At 38.8% G+C, this 14615-nt stretch overlaps 2 protein-coding genes across 2 annotated transcripts; one reads left to right on the top strand and one right to left on the bottom strand.

Annotated features, from left to right (window-relative positions):
* Positions 1-5167: 5167 nt before the first annotated feature.
* On the bottom strand, positions 5168-6874 carry rpl27a (ribosomal protein L27a). Its single transcript, XM_059545791.1, has 4 exons — positions 6718-6874; positions 6542-6617; positions 5515-5689; positions 5168-5332 (listed from the first exon to the last, which is right to left on the bottom strand). Exons 1-4 carry the CDS (start codon positions 6839-6841, stop codon positions 5204-5206), a joined length of 504 nt encoding a protein of 167 aa, XP_059401774.1. The 5' UTR covers positions 6842-6874; the 3' UTR covers positions 5168-5203.
* An 802-nt stretch (positions 6875-7676) lies between these two features.
* ric3b (RIC3 acetylcholine receptor chaperone b) lies at positions 7677-10465 on the top strand. The gene is made up of 6 exons (XM_059546532.1): positions 7677-8128; positions 8583-8794; positions 8876-8957; positions 9076-9169; positions 9249-9388; positions 9476-10465. Exons 1-6 carry the CDS (start codon positions 8011-8013, stop codon positions 9775-9777), a joined length of 948 nt encoding a protein of 315 aa, XP_059402515.1. The 5' UTR covers positions 7677-8010; the 3' UTR covers positions 9778-10465.
* The last annotated feature ends 4150 nt before the right edge of the window (positions 10466-14615 follow it).

The following is a 14615-nucleotide window of genomic DNA, read 5'->3' as shown; positions in this document are numbered from 1 at the left end:
TTACATCCTTCTCTTCACTCTCTGAGTCAGAAGTCTCAAAACTCATCCTTACTAATCACCCTACTACTTGCTCGCTTGATCCTATTCCATCTCATCTCCTTCAAGCCATTTCTCCTGCAGTTGTACCTGCACTCACTCACATCATCAACACATCCCTCCACACTGGTGTTTTTCCCTCATCATTTAGACAGGCACGTATAACTCCACTACTTAAAAAACCCAACCTCAATCCATCTCTTTTAGAGAACTACAGACCAGTTTCCCTTCTTCCTTTTATTGCAAAAACACTTGAACGAGCTGTGTTCAACCAAGTCTCTACATTTCTCACACAGAAGAATCTCCTTGACAGTAACCAATCTGGCTTCATAAATTGGACATTCAACTGAGACGGCATTGCTCTCAGTTGTTGAAGCTCTAAGACTGGCAAGAGCAGAATCCAAATCTTAAGTACTTATCCTGCTTAATCTGTCCGCTGCTTTTGACACGGTTAACCACCAGATCCTCCTATCAACCCTACTGGCAAAAGGCATCTCAGGAACCACACTTCAATTGTTTGAGTCTTACCTATCAGATAGGTCCTTCAAAGTATCTTGGAGAGGTGAGGTGTCCAAGTCACAACATCTAACTACTGGGGTGCCTCAGGGCTCAGTTCTTGGACCACTTCTCTTCTCTGTCTACATGGCATCATTAGGTTCTGTCATTCAGAAACATGGCTTTTCATATCACTGCTATGCTGATGACACTCAACTCTACCTCTCATTCCATCCTGATGATCCGACGGTAGCTATTCACATCTCAGCTTGTCTAACAGACATTTCTTCCTGGATGATGGACCATCACCTTCAACTCAACCTTGCCAAGACAGAACTGCTTGTGATTCCAGCAAACCCCTCGTTTCATCACAATTTCACCATCAAGTTAGGCACATCAACCATAACTCCTTCAAAAACAGCTAGAAGCCTTGGAGTTATGATTGATGATCAGCTGACTTTCTCAGACCACATTGCTAAAACTATCCGATCCTGCAGATTTGCTTTATTCAACATCAAGAAGATCAAGCCCTTTCTTTCGAAACATGCTGCACAACTCCTTGTTCAAGCTCTTGTTCTGTCCAGGCTGGACTATTTCAATGCCCTCTTGGCAGGTCTTCCAGCCAATTCTATCAAACCTTTACAATTAATTCAGAACGCGGCAGCAAGATACATTTTTAATGAGCCAAAAGGAATACACGTCACACCTCTGTTTATCAATTTGCACTGGCTTCCAATAGCTGCTCGTATAAAATTCAAGGCATTAATGTTTGCCTACAAAACTACCACTGGCTCTGCACCCATTTACCTAAATTTGTTACTTCAGACTTATGTGCCCTCTAGAAGCTTGCGTTCTGCAAGTGAACGTCACTTGAATGTGCCATCCCAAAGAAGCACAAAGTCACTTTTACGGACTTTCAAATGAAATGTTCCCTCCTGGTGGAATGACCTCCCCAACTCAATCCGAGCAGCTGAGTCCTTAGCCATCTTCAAGAATGGCTTAAAACACATCTCTTCCATCTTTATTTGACCCTCTAACTTTAACACTCACTATTCTAATTCTATTCTTAAAAATAAATCCAACTACCTTTCTAATCTTTTGGTATTCTATTTTCTTTTCATTTATTATGCAATTGTAGGTGTGTGTGTGTGTTGTGTGTGTATGTGTAAAGACCTCTAACACTAGCTTGCTCTATTCTTTTTTTATTCTATCTGTTTTCTTTTTATTTATTATATTATTTAAAATCCCATGCTACGTGTACTGTGTTAACCTAACTGAGACTTGTTATAGCACTTATATATCATTGCTTTTTTTGTTGTTTTTAATTGCTTCCACTGTCCTCATCTGTAAGTCGCTTTGGATAAAATGTTCTGCTAAATGAATAAATGTAAATGTTCATAAACCTTCATTAAACATAAACCACTGAATACTTAATTACAGAGAAAAACGACATTTGAATAAAAATATATAAGCTATGAAATTAAACTAGCTGACTGTATAATTTAGCAAATCCCCAGATCTTTATCTACAAAACAAGTAAAATAATGGGAATATATTATCTTGGAGAGTGAGATTTACCATGCTGACTGTCATAACTGAATGTGACATGCTGTTTGACTGCTGAGTGGAGAATAACTGACAGCTGCAGCAGAAGGAAGATGAGTTTCTGGAAACTTAAACTGAACAATTGTAAATATAATTCTGTACCTCACATTAAGGTATGAAATGGCTTCAGATGACATACAGTGCATGAAAACCAAACTGGTGCTCATTCAGACAACAGAAACCGTCTCTGAGAGAATGATATTATTGAAGGGGGTTCATTTAAGGCTTAGTGGAAGGAATTACCCTGAAGCTAATTTTGCTAGGTCTTATGTCATGGATCTGCAAGACAGAGGACCCAGATGCAAGGAGACAAGGGGGTGACCACTGAAACCCATCCTAGACTGGGGAAGACCAGACAAGAACACCAAGAACCAGAGCAAAAACAAGAAGCACAGTTAACTGCAGGCACAGGCAATCAGACAGGATCACACCGGACAATAAACCAGCAGACCTGAGGGAGAAGACAGCATGTGCTGCCTGACTGAGACCTTGGTTCCCTTTTAGTTTTTGAGCTGGTGAACTCTTTTAACTTCAGCGGCTAACCATGTCCCTAACTCTTTCGTGGCTGGGTATAACGTGTTATTTGTTTTCTGTGCCTTTCTGCATAAGGATTATGACTAACCATGTTCTGTACAAAACTATGTTCCGTACAGGTGGCGTTTTAGCACCGATTGCAGAATAAATAATTCCAGGTTGTACATAAACTATGTATCTGTGTTATCTTATGTCTCCCTCTTTCACCCCCGGTCTAGACAGAGACCCATCTGCTGTTTGTTTTAGGAAGATTTGAGTAAGTTTGCTAGGTGCGCCCACTGCGCTTGAAAATGGACGGTGGGCATTTTTCACATCTTATTTTTTATTAATCAGTGCAAATTGTTTGCCCTTCTAGTCTTCAGAAAGATATGGGAATCGTATTCACTAATGTTTCACATGGTTCATGCTTAATTAACTGTCACTGGCCCACGGTGGGACACTTGCCATTACATGTTTTAAACAGTAATATCTTAGTCTGAACCTAAAGTAATCTTGACAAACTATATATCATTGGAATGCGTACAGACTGTAGTTTTGACATTTGGTGACTGATTTTTTTTTATATTTTACAGAGAAACTGTAATCTATTAATACGCAAGAAGAGTACTCATCAGAGTCAGAGAGTGCATTCTGACCTTTTGAAATAGTAATGCATAGATGAAGTCATGAAAAATGTGTAAAAATCTTTATTCATTTTCACGGAGAGTGTTGAAAAGATAACATTCATTGTATTTTTTGAGGAAAAAAAGTCTAAAAGTGTTTTGAATATATAGAAAAAACAATAGATTATTCTTTTTTTGATGCATTGTGATCTATAACACAAGTCCAGGGTTCTCGTATGTCTTTTATGTGTCTTTTGAGGTTAAATTGAAAACAAATACTGTCATACTGACGCTTAATACTTCTGATTTTGATGTCCACTTCATAAATATTGAGAAAAGTAGGGAAAAACATGTTTCAGGTCATTCAAACCATTTATGGAAAAGAAGGTGCCCTTAAATGGTCACTAATGGGGTTTGATGGTCATCTAGTGGAAAAGCTTGGTACTACGCCCAAAATAAATCTCACTGAAAGACCCTTTTTTTTAGGGATCAACCTCAAATTTGGAACATAACTCGTTTCTAGCGGTTTTAGAGTAAAACGTGTTTTGTAAAATATATATTTTATATAAAATATAAATATTTATATTATTATATTCAATATTTTCATAAACTTAAACTTCCATAACTTTTTTGTTATATAATCTTTATACCTTTATTCACTTCAATGATCGGCCAAGTATCTGCTTTAAAAAGAGACCAACATTAAGTCTGTGGACCAAAGCATTCAAAATGTATAACAGTTTAAGTTGTAAATGTCATTTTCATGTCTATGCTCAAAAAGTGGAACCATGCATCACGCTCATGCCAAACTCGCATGGCCCTTTATTAAAGCAGCAATTAACATGAATTTTAATCAAATAAAAAGGTACTCATCTGTCATATTCATTTAAATATTTTTTTTTCAGTTAAAATTAATAAACAGTTCACAGTTGATCAGTTAAATGTCCATTTTCGCCGATAAAATCACGTTATGCGCGCTGTACGGAACACCGTCAACCCCATCATCTTCCGCACTGGAGGAGGAGGTACTTTTCTTAAAAACTATTGGTCCTAAAACGTCAATCAAAGTGTGGACTGTATAATATGTATTCCCCGGAGAATGAGCACACAAACATGCTCGTCTGTCTTTCAACAACGGAGGAAAGTTCAGCTAACACATACAGAGTAAGGAGAGATGACTGATAGGACAATGGCAAATGATCTGCAGATACTGCACCACAAATATCTAATCTTGTAAAATGTGTGGCAAGAATTTAGTAAGAATGCAAATAAAAAAAAAAAAGAAACGTTTAATTGTATAATGTGCACCAAAAATATATTTTGCTGCTAAATTAGTCAGAGTTTATTATATTTTTATTCAAATGTAGTTTTGTATTTAGTGATTTATGTTTAACAAAGGGTTTAAAGAGAGTGACCATTGGTTCCACAAACGCAGTATTGATATTCTGTAGTGGCGTTGGATCGGTATTGACAGATTCCTTGAATTTGGAATACTCGGTAATCTTACACTGCAAAATAACTAAAAAAAAGATTTAACGATAATTTACAGAAGGCTTAAATTAATCAATTATATAATGGAAGCCATAAAAACAGACAAGTAATTGTGATAATCAGCACAAGTCAGACAAATTTCGTAATTGTGACAGCCCTAGTTCAAAACACTTCAATAATCTTCTTAATGATACACAGTGTTCCTGTGTTTGATACAAGTCTACATTCAAATAAAACATCCAAAAACAGCTACAAACTACTGATAAAAATTAAGGCTAAAAACACCTTCAGATGACTTCAAAATCCTTTATAAGAGACAATACACATGATCTCTTGCCAGGCTTCCATCAGGATGAAAGAAACTGAACTAAATGTAAATGTATTAAAAAAAAAAACATGAACAGTTAAACTTTTCAGATATTTTATTTAGCAAAAGGAGTTTAGGCGGTCAGCACACAGGCTCCTCCGACACCCTTGATCTTCTCCTCGGCGCGTCTGCTGAAGAACTTGGCCTTCACGATGACCGGCTGCTTGGGCAGCTTGCCTTTGCCCAACACCTTGAAGTAGCCCTGAAAAACACCACAATATCAGCACATCCTTTCACCTGGAACCAGAGACACACTGCAGGTCACACCAATGCAGCTGCATGAAGGAACACACACAATAAATATACATTTATATGAAGCATTTCAAAATGCATGATCCCAGAGGTGATGCTACTGATCTTATGTCAAGCAGCTAAAGCACTTACAGCTCGCACGACATCAATGATGGGTGCTGGCCCGTCAGGTTTCTTGCTGTAGTTGACTCTCGTCTGCTCGCTGACCAGTGTCCACAGCTTATCCAGGTTAATGGTGGGGCAGAAGAGAGTGTTTCGCTTCAAGTGGTAATGTCTCATGCCCACCTTACCAAAATAACCTGGATGACTAGAAAACAAACACCAATAAACTCTCCAGATCAAGAACTTAAAATCACTTGTTCACAAAAACCTATTTCTAGTCAAATTTTTATTTATTTATTACACCAAACAGGGTTTCTGCAGATTTTATAAAAGTAAATTCGAGACTTTTAAACGGAGAAAAGAAACACATGTAAGTGTCCAGTAAACAACTAAGCTTAAATCACATCACTAAAAAACCAAGGCTTGAAAACCTCTGGTGCAAACCTGTAGTTTGGAAAGAACCATGTACTCTACTTTGATCACACTGCAAAAAAGTGATGTTCCTCTATTTTCATCTGATTTCAAATTACAAAAATCTATCAAGGTGCTAATGGAATCAGAAAATAGTTGTTCTTGTTTTAAAGCATTACATTTAATTTTGTTTAGTTTCTCATCTAAAGTAAATGTATCTTGATCGAAGAATATTTAGATATTTGTATTGGAAAAACACCATAAAAATAAGATTAAATAATTCTTTACAGGATTAAAGCCTTGACTTTGACAGTTTGTGCTATAAAGACATGTAAGCTCTTAATATGTGGAAGGCCGAATTTCACGAGTATTTAAGATATATTTGTGACCTACAGAAACCCTGAAAATTATTAAAACTATTCAGTCCCTATAAAGCACAGATTTCCCCACATTTCCAGGAAAGTCACTCCTGTTTCAGATGGTCAAGCACTGATGGCTCGGTTTTGACACCGAGCAGTATCTGAAGCTGCAGTACAAACACACTCGCTAATAACCTACACTACTCAATTGAACAGTCTGGCTGCTTCCTTCGTTTCGTGACTGGATGAAACAAGTGAACCGCACTGAAGATTTTCAGTTTACTCACTATTTGTCAAAATTGATTCTGTGATGATGCATCCCACCAGCATTACCGCGACCACCGGGATGCTTCCTGTGCTTGCCTGCAGAAAACATCCAACACGGCACAGATTAATGTCGTAAATGGCTCAAACACACAGGATTCACACTCCCGTCTGAACATTTCTCTCACGTGTTACTGACCGATACGCCCGTGCCCGTGGCTGACGTGCCCGCGCAGCTTTCTAGTTTTAGACTTCTTGGTCGGCTGTTGAGAAAACACATTTATTTCGTTGTAGTTTACATTCTGCGGTATTTCACTTGACATCTGAGACACAACTCAAAGAGTTGTCGGACACTAGCAGCGCGAACGCCGCCACAGCTCAACAATGCCGTCAAAATATCTCAATCTCGATACACATCCACAAAATACAGGCTGATAATCATACTTAAAATGATATAGAACCACATCAAGAAATTACAACGCTGTTCTGACTCTCTTTAATAAAAGATTGAGAAAGATTAAAGTTGTGATAACACAGAGAGCTCTCCTAGAGCACCTACCATGGCAGCGGCAGAGAACGCAAAGAGGAAGTTGTCCTGTGATCTCGCGAGATAATGCGTGTCGATCGCGTCGAGTGGGATCGCAACGAGAGAGCGCCGCCAGCAGACTGGAGTAAAAACTACTACTAAAAACCGTCAAGCGTTAATATTTTTTCTTTCATATTCTGTTTATTATTATTATTATTATTATTATTATTATTATTATTAATATTTTTTTCTCATTTAATCCAAGACGTCTAATTGTGTACATACAGTAAATAAATCAACCAAAACATCCGTAGGCCTAAATCAGCTTCACAGACTGTATAAGACTGTCAGGAGGATATTAAGATGTTCCAAACACCTTCGACAAGGCTTTTATTTCATTTTCTACGTATGTGTCACACATTTGTTGTTTAATGTTATCGTTTTTCTGTGACGCTGGAATGACACTCAATGGAGGAAGAATATTATGCTACTATATTTGTACATAAAACTTGTAAACGTTTTTAAACCTGTCAATCACAACGATTGGCACATGACATAAAGATTGAAACATGCCCCGGTCTTTTATATGTAATTAAATAAAAATAATCACAAACGTCTGTGATCTTCATCAGCGCTGAGGAAAGCCACAGTTCTCAGGTGACCTTTCGCTTCAGCCGCGCACTGGACAGTATTTATACAACGATGCCGTTGACAAACTGTTTTCTGTTTGAACTGAAAACACTACAGTGAAAAGTTCAGATAACAGAATTATAAAGGAGACTAATAAACCTCTGCCACTTCGTCATTTTGTCTGCTATATTCAGTTTCTATGGCAGCACTCCGGAAATGAAGAGGCTGTTTATATGTGATGCTGGGGGCAGGTGCGCGTCACAGATGCAGATTCAGTTACAGAGGTGCTTCGGTCACTCCCGAGACGAGTCACTCTGAAATCAGATATCATTAAACATGTCTATTTCGACATTTCAGAAGCTCACTGTAGTGTCATGCGTGGTGCTGTGCGTCGCGCTTCTGCTGCCTAAAATGCTTTTATCGCGAGGAAAGAGAGACACACCGCACACCGAAGGTACACGAGCATTGTTATTATTACAAGACTCGTTTTATTTCATTAGTACGCAATCTCTTTCTGTCTAGATTCGGTAAGAATAAATGTGTTCTGCATTTAAATCTTGAAAGGCACTGCATTGTGTTCTAGACCAGCAGTGATATCAGCGATATGGACCTATAACCAACATTTTAACAAATACATTTTGTACATAAATACAAATAATTTTTGTAACGGCAAATAAATATTGAAACGATGTTTTTATGTGTATTAGTAATACACAGCTTTACATGAAATATATTTTTAAATGTTTTTTACATACAGAAAAACCTTAAATAAACAGTGGAGCTCTAAAACTGTATGGTAAAGTATGTATATAATGCATAAGTGTAGATATTTATATGATGAGATGAAAGGGAGCCCTGGTGATAATGAAATGTAAACACTGATGGCAGTGTGTGAATGTCTCGCGCAGGGCCCGCAGGTCACTTTCCTCCCATGCCACACAGAGCACCTGTATCTGAGGAGCGAAGGCACTTCTCCAAAGCCCACAACCCTGAAGCCATCGCCCGGGCCAAAGGAGCCGCTACTGGAGCCAGCACTGGAGGAAAGTCCAACCTCGCAGGGCAGATCATTCCCATCTACGGCTTCGGGATCTTACTCTACATCCTTTACATTCTGTTTAAGGTGAGACAGCACTCCTAGATCTCAGATGTTACAGCCGGAGGCTCAGATGACATGTGAAGTGTTTGTCTGTGTCTGTTAAAGATCACGTCCAAAGACAAAACAGCGAAACCTCCAAAGAGCCGATTCACTGCTGTCAGATCAGAAAACATGAAGAGGAAAATAAGTATGAGCACATACACACACCTGGACATCACATTATATTATAATTATAAACACATTAACAAGTATGTGCCCGTCTTTCTGTCTGTGTCGGGTTAACGGATCCCGTCTCTCTCTCTCAGCTGATTTTGAGTTGGCTCAGCTGCAGGACAGACTGAATGAGACGAAGGATGTGATCGAGAGAATCATTTCTACAGCCAGCGCTGGCTCAGACAGGTGTGGATATCTGTCTCTGTGTGTGTGTGTGTGTGTGTGTGTGTGTTTCGATGTGACGTGTGTGTTGGCTTTGGTGCAGTATTGGAGGAGCGGTGGCCATGGATGAGGAGCAGCAGTTACTGTACCAGCTGCAGGAGATCACACGCGTCATGCAGGAGGGACAGTTCGTGGACACAGTCCCAGCAAACACTGACAACTCCTGCGGCCGAGAGTGGGACGGTGAGATGTGCAGATCAATTCATCATTTACACATCCTCGCAGACTTTATTCATGATTGGTGTGTAACGTAGCATCTTATCTCTGCAGGTCTTCCTGAGAACGGTGGGAAAGAGATTAATGAGCGTTTCTGTTGTGTTCATTCACCTCACACGAGTGCAAACGCTCAGATGAGAGACGAGACGAGTGCGGAGATGAAGCGTCCTGATGAAGAGTCTCTCAGTGACCACGATGAAAAGACAGACGGCAACAGAAACACAAAGATAGAGGACATTTCATTGTGTAACTCCACCAGCCAATCACAGCCAGAGACAGAAACTCTAATAGGAAGTGCCATCACATCCGGCCCAGTGTCAGAACACAGCATCATCAGGCAGAGAAACAAACAATAAACCACCTAAATAATAACAATGCATTGCTTTTTTGAAGATTCGTTTGCTGCATGGGTGTCTTTCACCTTATATTGAGCGCTAAATGTTTTCCACGGTCTCTCAGTGGACGGTGTTTGTTAGACACACAGAAAAGAGCAGCTGTGTCAACATGTCACACATGAGCCCTTTACAGCTCTAAACTGATGAGTATTGATGATCAATATCCTCTATTGTACAGGTACATCAGCCTGTGTTCATACTGTAAACAATATGCAAACAGAGTTCTTGTGTTCAGAGAAACATGAGGCATTTTAGCTGCAGGAAGTATCTACTGACCCGCTGCATTTACCACAAAACTTCCAATCATCTTGTAAATTGCAGAACTTGGATTTAAATGAGAAAAATATTCACTTGTGTTCAAATTTCTTGGACCTCAAATATGGAAAAAAACAACAACCCATAATGTACAACAAATTCATTTAACAGGTCTTTTACACTGTTTTCACATGATCACAGAAAGCTCTGTCCGTATTCCATTTAGTTTTAGTTTTGTTTCTGTGCTTCTCATCTCATTACTTGTGTAGCAAACATTGAGAGTGATGCTTTTGTTCAAGATTTAGTCAAGTTCTCTTCTCATACTTGCATGATTGCATTAATGTCTATCGTTTACTGCTGCATGTTGTCTTAATAAAACACCACAAACTCACAACTCACATCTGACGTTTATTTCTTTGGTTCTCCATCCAGTGAATTGCAACTTCATTAGTTATTGAGATGAAGAGTTCATCAGTGACCTGATGATAAAAAATACTGAACTCTCAGATGTGACACATCAAGAAAGGGGATACTAAAACAGGAGGGCTGGTTTGAACTACCTCTATAAACTCTTTCTAAACAAACATCCTGCATTGTGACCTACATCTGAATTTAAGAGTGGATTGTGGTTTTCGAAACATTCATCTTCATTCATTTCCCTGGTTTACAGAGGCTCTATTCTCGACCAAAGCTAGGTGTAAACAGGGCTTTAATGGAATAAAACCATGTTATTAGTTTGGAAGAGAAGATCTGCTGTTATCATGATCTAATAAATGTTTTACAGACTGTGAGATCTGGCATGATGCACATATATGTGGACGTTCCTGTGCCATTGATATGATCCCAAAGGTTAGTGTAGTAGAATGTTATTACTGGTCAAGTCAAGTCACCTTTATTTATATAGCGCTTTAAACAAAATACATTGCGTCAAAGCAACTGAACAACATTCATTAGGAAAACAGTGTCAATAATGCAAAATGATAGTTAAAGGCAGTTCATCATTGGATTCAGTTATGTCATCTCTGTTCAGTTAAATAGTGTCTTTGCATTTATTTGCAATCAAGTCAATGATATCACGATAGATGAAGTGTCCCCAACTAAGCAAGCCAGAGGCGACAGCGGCAAGGAACCGAAACTCCATCTGTGACAGAATGGAGAAAAAAACCTTGGGAGAAACCAGGCTCAGTTGGGGGGCCAGTTCTCCTCTGACCAGACGAAACCAGTAGTTCAATTCCAGGCTGCAGCAAAGTCAGATTGTGCAGAAGAATCATCTGTTTCCTGTGGTCTTGTCCTGGTGCTCCTCTGAGACAAGGTCTTTACAGGGGATCTGTATCTGGGGCTCTAGTTGTCCTGGTCTCCGCTGTCTTTCAGGGCAGTAGAGGTCCTTTCTAGGTGCTGATCCACCATCTGGTCTGGATACGTACTGGATCCGGGTGACTGCAGTGACCCTCTGATCTGGACACAGACTGGATCTGGTGGCTACGGTGACCTCGGAATAAGAGAGAAACAGACAAATATTAGCGTAGATGCCATTCTTCTAATGATGTAGCAAGTACATAGGGTGTTATGGGAAGTGTTTCCGGTTCCGGTTTACCTAATTAATGCAGCCTAAAAATCCTTTAACGGATTTGGATATTAAAAGCATATCAGTATGTTATGTGTATGCCAGGTTAAAGAGATGGGTCTTTAATCTAGATTTAAACTCCAAGAGTGTGTCTGCCTCCCGAACAATGTTAGGTAGGTTATTCCAGAGTTTAGGCGCCAATAAGAAAAGGATTTGATATTCTAGGTATTATCAAATTGCCTGAGTTTTGAGAACGTAGCGGACGTAAAGGATTATAATGTAAAAGGAGCTCATTCAAATACTGAGGTGCTAAACCATTCAGGGCTTTATAAGTTATAAGCAATATTTTAAAATCTATGCGATGCTTGATAGGGAGCCAGTGCAGTGTTGACAGGACCGGGCTAATATGGTCATACTTCCTGGTTCTAGTAAGAACTCTTGCTGCTGCATTTTGGACTAGCTGTAGTTTGTTTACTAAGCGTGCAGAAAAACCACCCAATAAAGCATTACAATAATCTCCTAACCTTGAGGTCATAAATGCATGGATTAACATTTCTGCATTTGACATTGAGAGCATAGGCTGTAATTTAGATATATTTTTGAGATGGAAAAAGGCAGTGTTACAAATGCTAGAAACGTGGCTTTCTAAGGAAAGATTGCGATCAAATAGCACACCTAGGTTCCTAACTGATGATGAAGAATTGACAGAGCAACCATCAAGTCTTAGACAGTGTTCTAGGTTATTACAAGCAGAGTTTTTAGGTCCTATAATTAACACCTCTGTTTTTTCAGAATTTAGCAGTAAGAAATTACTCGTCATCCAGTTTTTATATCGACTATGCATTCCATTATTTTTTCAAATTGGTGTGTTTCACCGGGTTGCGAAGAAATATAGAGCTGAGTATCATCAGCATAACAGTGAAAGCTAACACCATGTTTCCTGATGATATCTCCCAAGGGTAACATATAAAGTGTGAAGAGTAGCGGCCCTAGTACTGAGCCTTGAGGTACTCCATACTGCACTTGTGATCGATATGATACCTCTTCATTCACTGCTACAAACTGATGGCGGTCATATAAGTACGATTTAAACCATGCTAATGCACTTCCACTGATGCCAACAAAGTATTCAAGTCTATGCAAAAGAATGTTGTGGTCAATTGTGTCAAACACAGCACTAAGATCCAATAAAACTAATAGAGAGATACACCCACGATCAGATGATAAGAGCAGATCATTTGTAACTCTAAGGAGAGCAGTCTCAGTACTATGATACGGTCTAAATCCTGACTGGAAATCCTCACATATACCATTTTTCTCTAAGAAGGAATATAATTGTGAGGATACCACCTTTTCTAGTATCTTGGACAGAAAAGGGAGATTCGAGATTGGTCTATAATTAACTAGTTCTTTGGGGTCAAGTTGTGTTTTTTTGATGAGAGGCTTAATAACAGCCAGTTATTACTGGTCCATATAGACTTGACTTCCTGTCATTTATTTGTTACTAATCTCATTCTGATTCTAAACAATGCATTTAGGATCTGAGGCGTTAGATCTGTGGAAGGTAGTATAGTTTGCTCATTTCTAGAGATGTCATGTCTTTCCTGTCTGAAGGAGAATGTAAGAGTGTAGGGAGTATGGTGAGATATGTAATCAGATTACTTTTTCAAGTAGCTAGTATAGCATTATGTTTTAATTAGCCTACTTTGGGTTACTTTGTTGTTGTTTTCATTTATTCACTGACAGCTGTCCTGTGCCCATGTAGAGAGTTCAGGAGTTGTGTGCACTGTATAAACATGATGTTACTGTACTTCTAGACTAAATGTCAGCAATCATTTAGATAAGATTACAAGTACAGATCCAATGAAAAGTGTAAATAGCAAATATGTATAAAAATAAATGTAAATATATACATGTATATGTGTATATACAATAATTAATATACAAATAAGTGCAATGTTTGAGGGAGGGAGGCAGAGGCCAGCTGAATGCAAGTGGTTGTCAAGTCTTTGTGCTGAATGTCTCTGATGGAGGGCAGCTGAACAGCCGTGATGTATTGGGCAGTTTTCATCACCTGCTGGAGGGCTTTCTGCTCTGAAACTGCTGTTTCACACTGTGATGCAGTTTGTTAGGATCTCATTCGCGCAAATGTGAATTCAGAATATGATTGCAATAATTAAATATGTCAAATAACACAAATATCCTCTGGGCTGCCAACTTTTGAGTTAAACTTGAAATGAGAATTCCCACAGCGGGTTTGGTGGGGGTTATATATAATTCAACGGTAACGGTACACAAACTTATGGTATTACGGTTAGGATAAATACCCAAAGACTGTATAAAAACAGTTAATAGCTCGCGGTTTTGGTACGGGGTGGGGGGCTAAACATAAAAATGCTTTTATTGCATTATTAATCAGCGGTTTACTGAGCTCTTTCTTTAAATAAATTGAATTATAGTTACAATTTTCTTAGGAATAAAAATATACCTCAGCTATATGCTCTAAACCAGTTACTCAAATCTTGCCCTGGAGTTCAGCTCCAACCCTGATCAAACTCACTGAACTGTGATTGTCTTATGATCCTGAAGACATTGATTAGCATGCTCAGGTGTTCTTGGTTCAGGAAAGCGGATCTCTTGGGCCAGATTTGAGGATCCCAGCTCTAAACTATAAAGGAGCCCTTTATAATTAAAGGGATACTCCACCACAAAATGAAAATTGTGTCATTACTCAATTACCTCCATGTCATTCCAAATCTGTAAAAGCGTTGTTCATCTTTGGAACACAATTTAAGATATTTTGGATGATTACCGGGAGGCTTGTGACTGTCCCATTTACTGTCAAGTAAAATACACTGTCAAGGTCCAGAAAAATATGAAAAGCATTGTCAGAATAGTCCAGATGTCATCAGTGGTTCAACCGTAACATTATGAAGCAATGAGAATACTTTTTATACGCGATGAAAACAAAAAAAACTTT

This window comes from Carassius carassius, chromosome 50, assembly GCF_963082965.1.
Source record: "Carassius carassius chromosome 50, fCarCar2.1, whole genome shotgun sequence".
NCBI classification, from domain to species: Eukaryota; Metazoa; Chordata; class Actinopteri; order Cypriniformes; family Cyprinidae; genus Carassius; species Carassius carassius.
This window is presented reverse-complemented; position numbering and strand designations above follow the sequence as displayed.

What these genes read in the sequence shown, in the direction of transcription:
- rpl27a (XM_059545791.1), bottom strand. Translation starts at nt 6,841, where the DNA reads ATGTCAAGTGAAATACCGCAGAATGTAAACTACAACGAAATAAATGTG. An exon ending in CCACGGGCACGGGCGTATCG is followed by an intron (nt 6,618 to 6,717) that starts GTCAGTAACACG and finishes TGTTTTCTGCAG; the next exon opens with GCAAGCACAGGAAGCATCCC. An exon ending in AGAATCAATTTTGACAAATA is followed by an intron (nt 5,690 to 6,541) that starts GTGAGTAAACTG and finishes TTTGTTTTCTAG; the next exon opens with TCATCCAGGTTATTTTGGTA.
- ric3b (XM_059546532.1), top strand. Translation starts at nt 8,011, where the DNA reads ATGTCTATTTCGACATTTCAGAAGCTCACTGTAGTGTCATGCGTGGTG. An exon ending in GCCAGCGCTGGCTCAGACAG is followed by an intron (nt 9,170 to 9,248) that starts GTGTGGATATCT and finishes GCTTTGGTGCAG; the next exon opens with TATTGGAGGAGCGGTGGCCA. An exon ending in CTGCGGCCGAGAGTGGGACG is followed by an intron (nt 9,389 to 9,475) that starts GTGAGATGTGCA and finishes TTATCTCTGCAG; the next exon opens with GTCTTCCTGAGAACGGTGGG.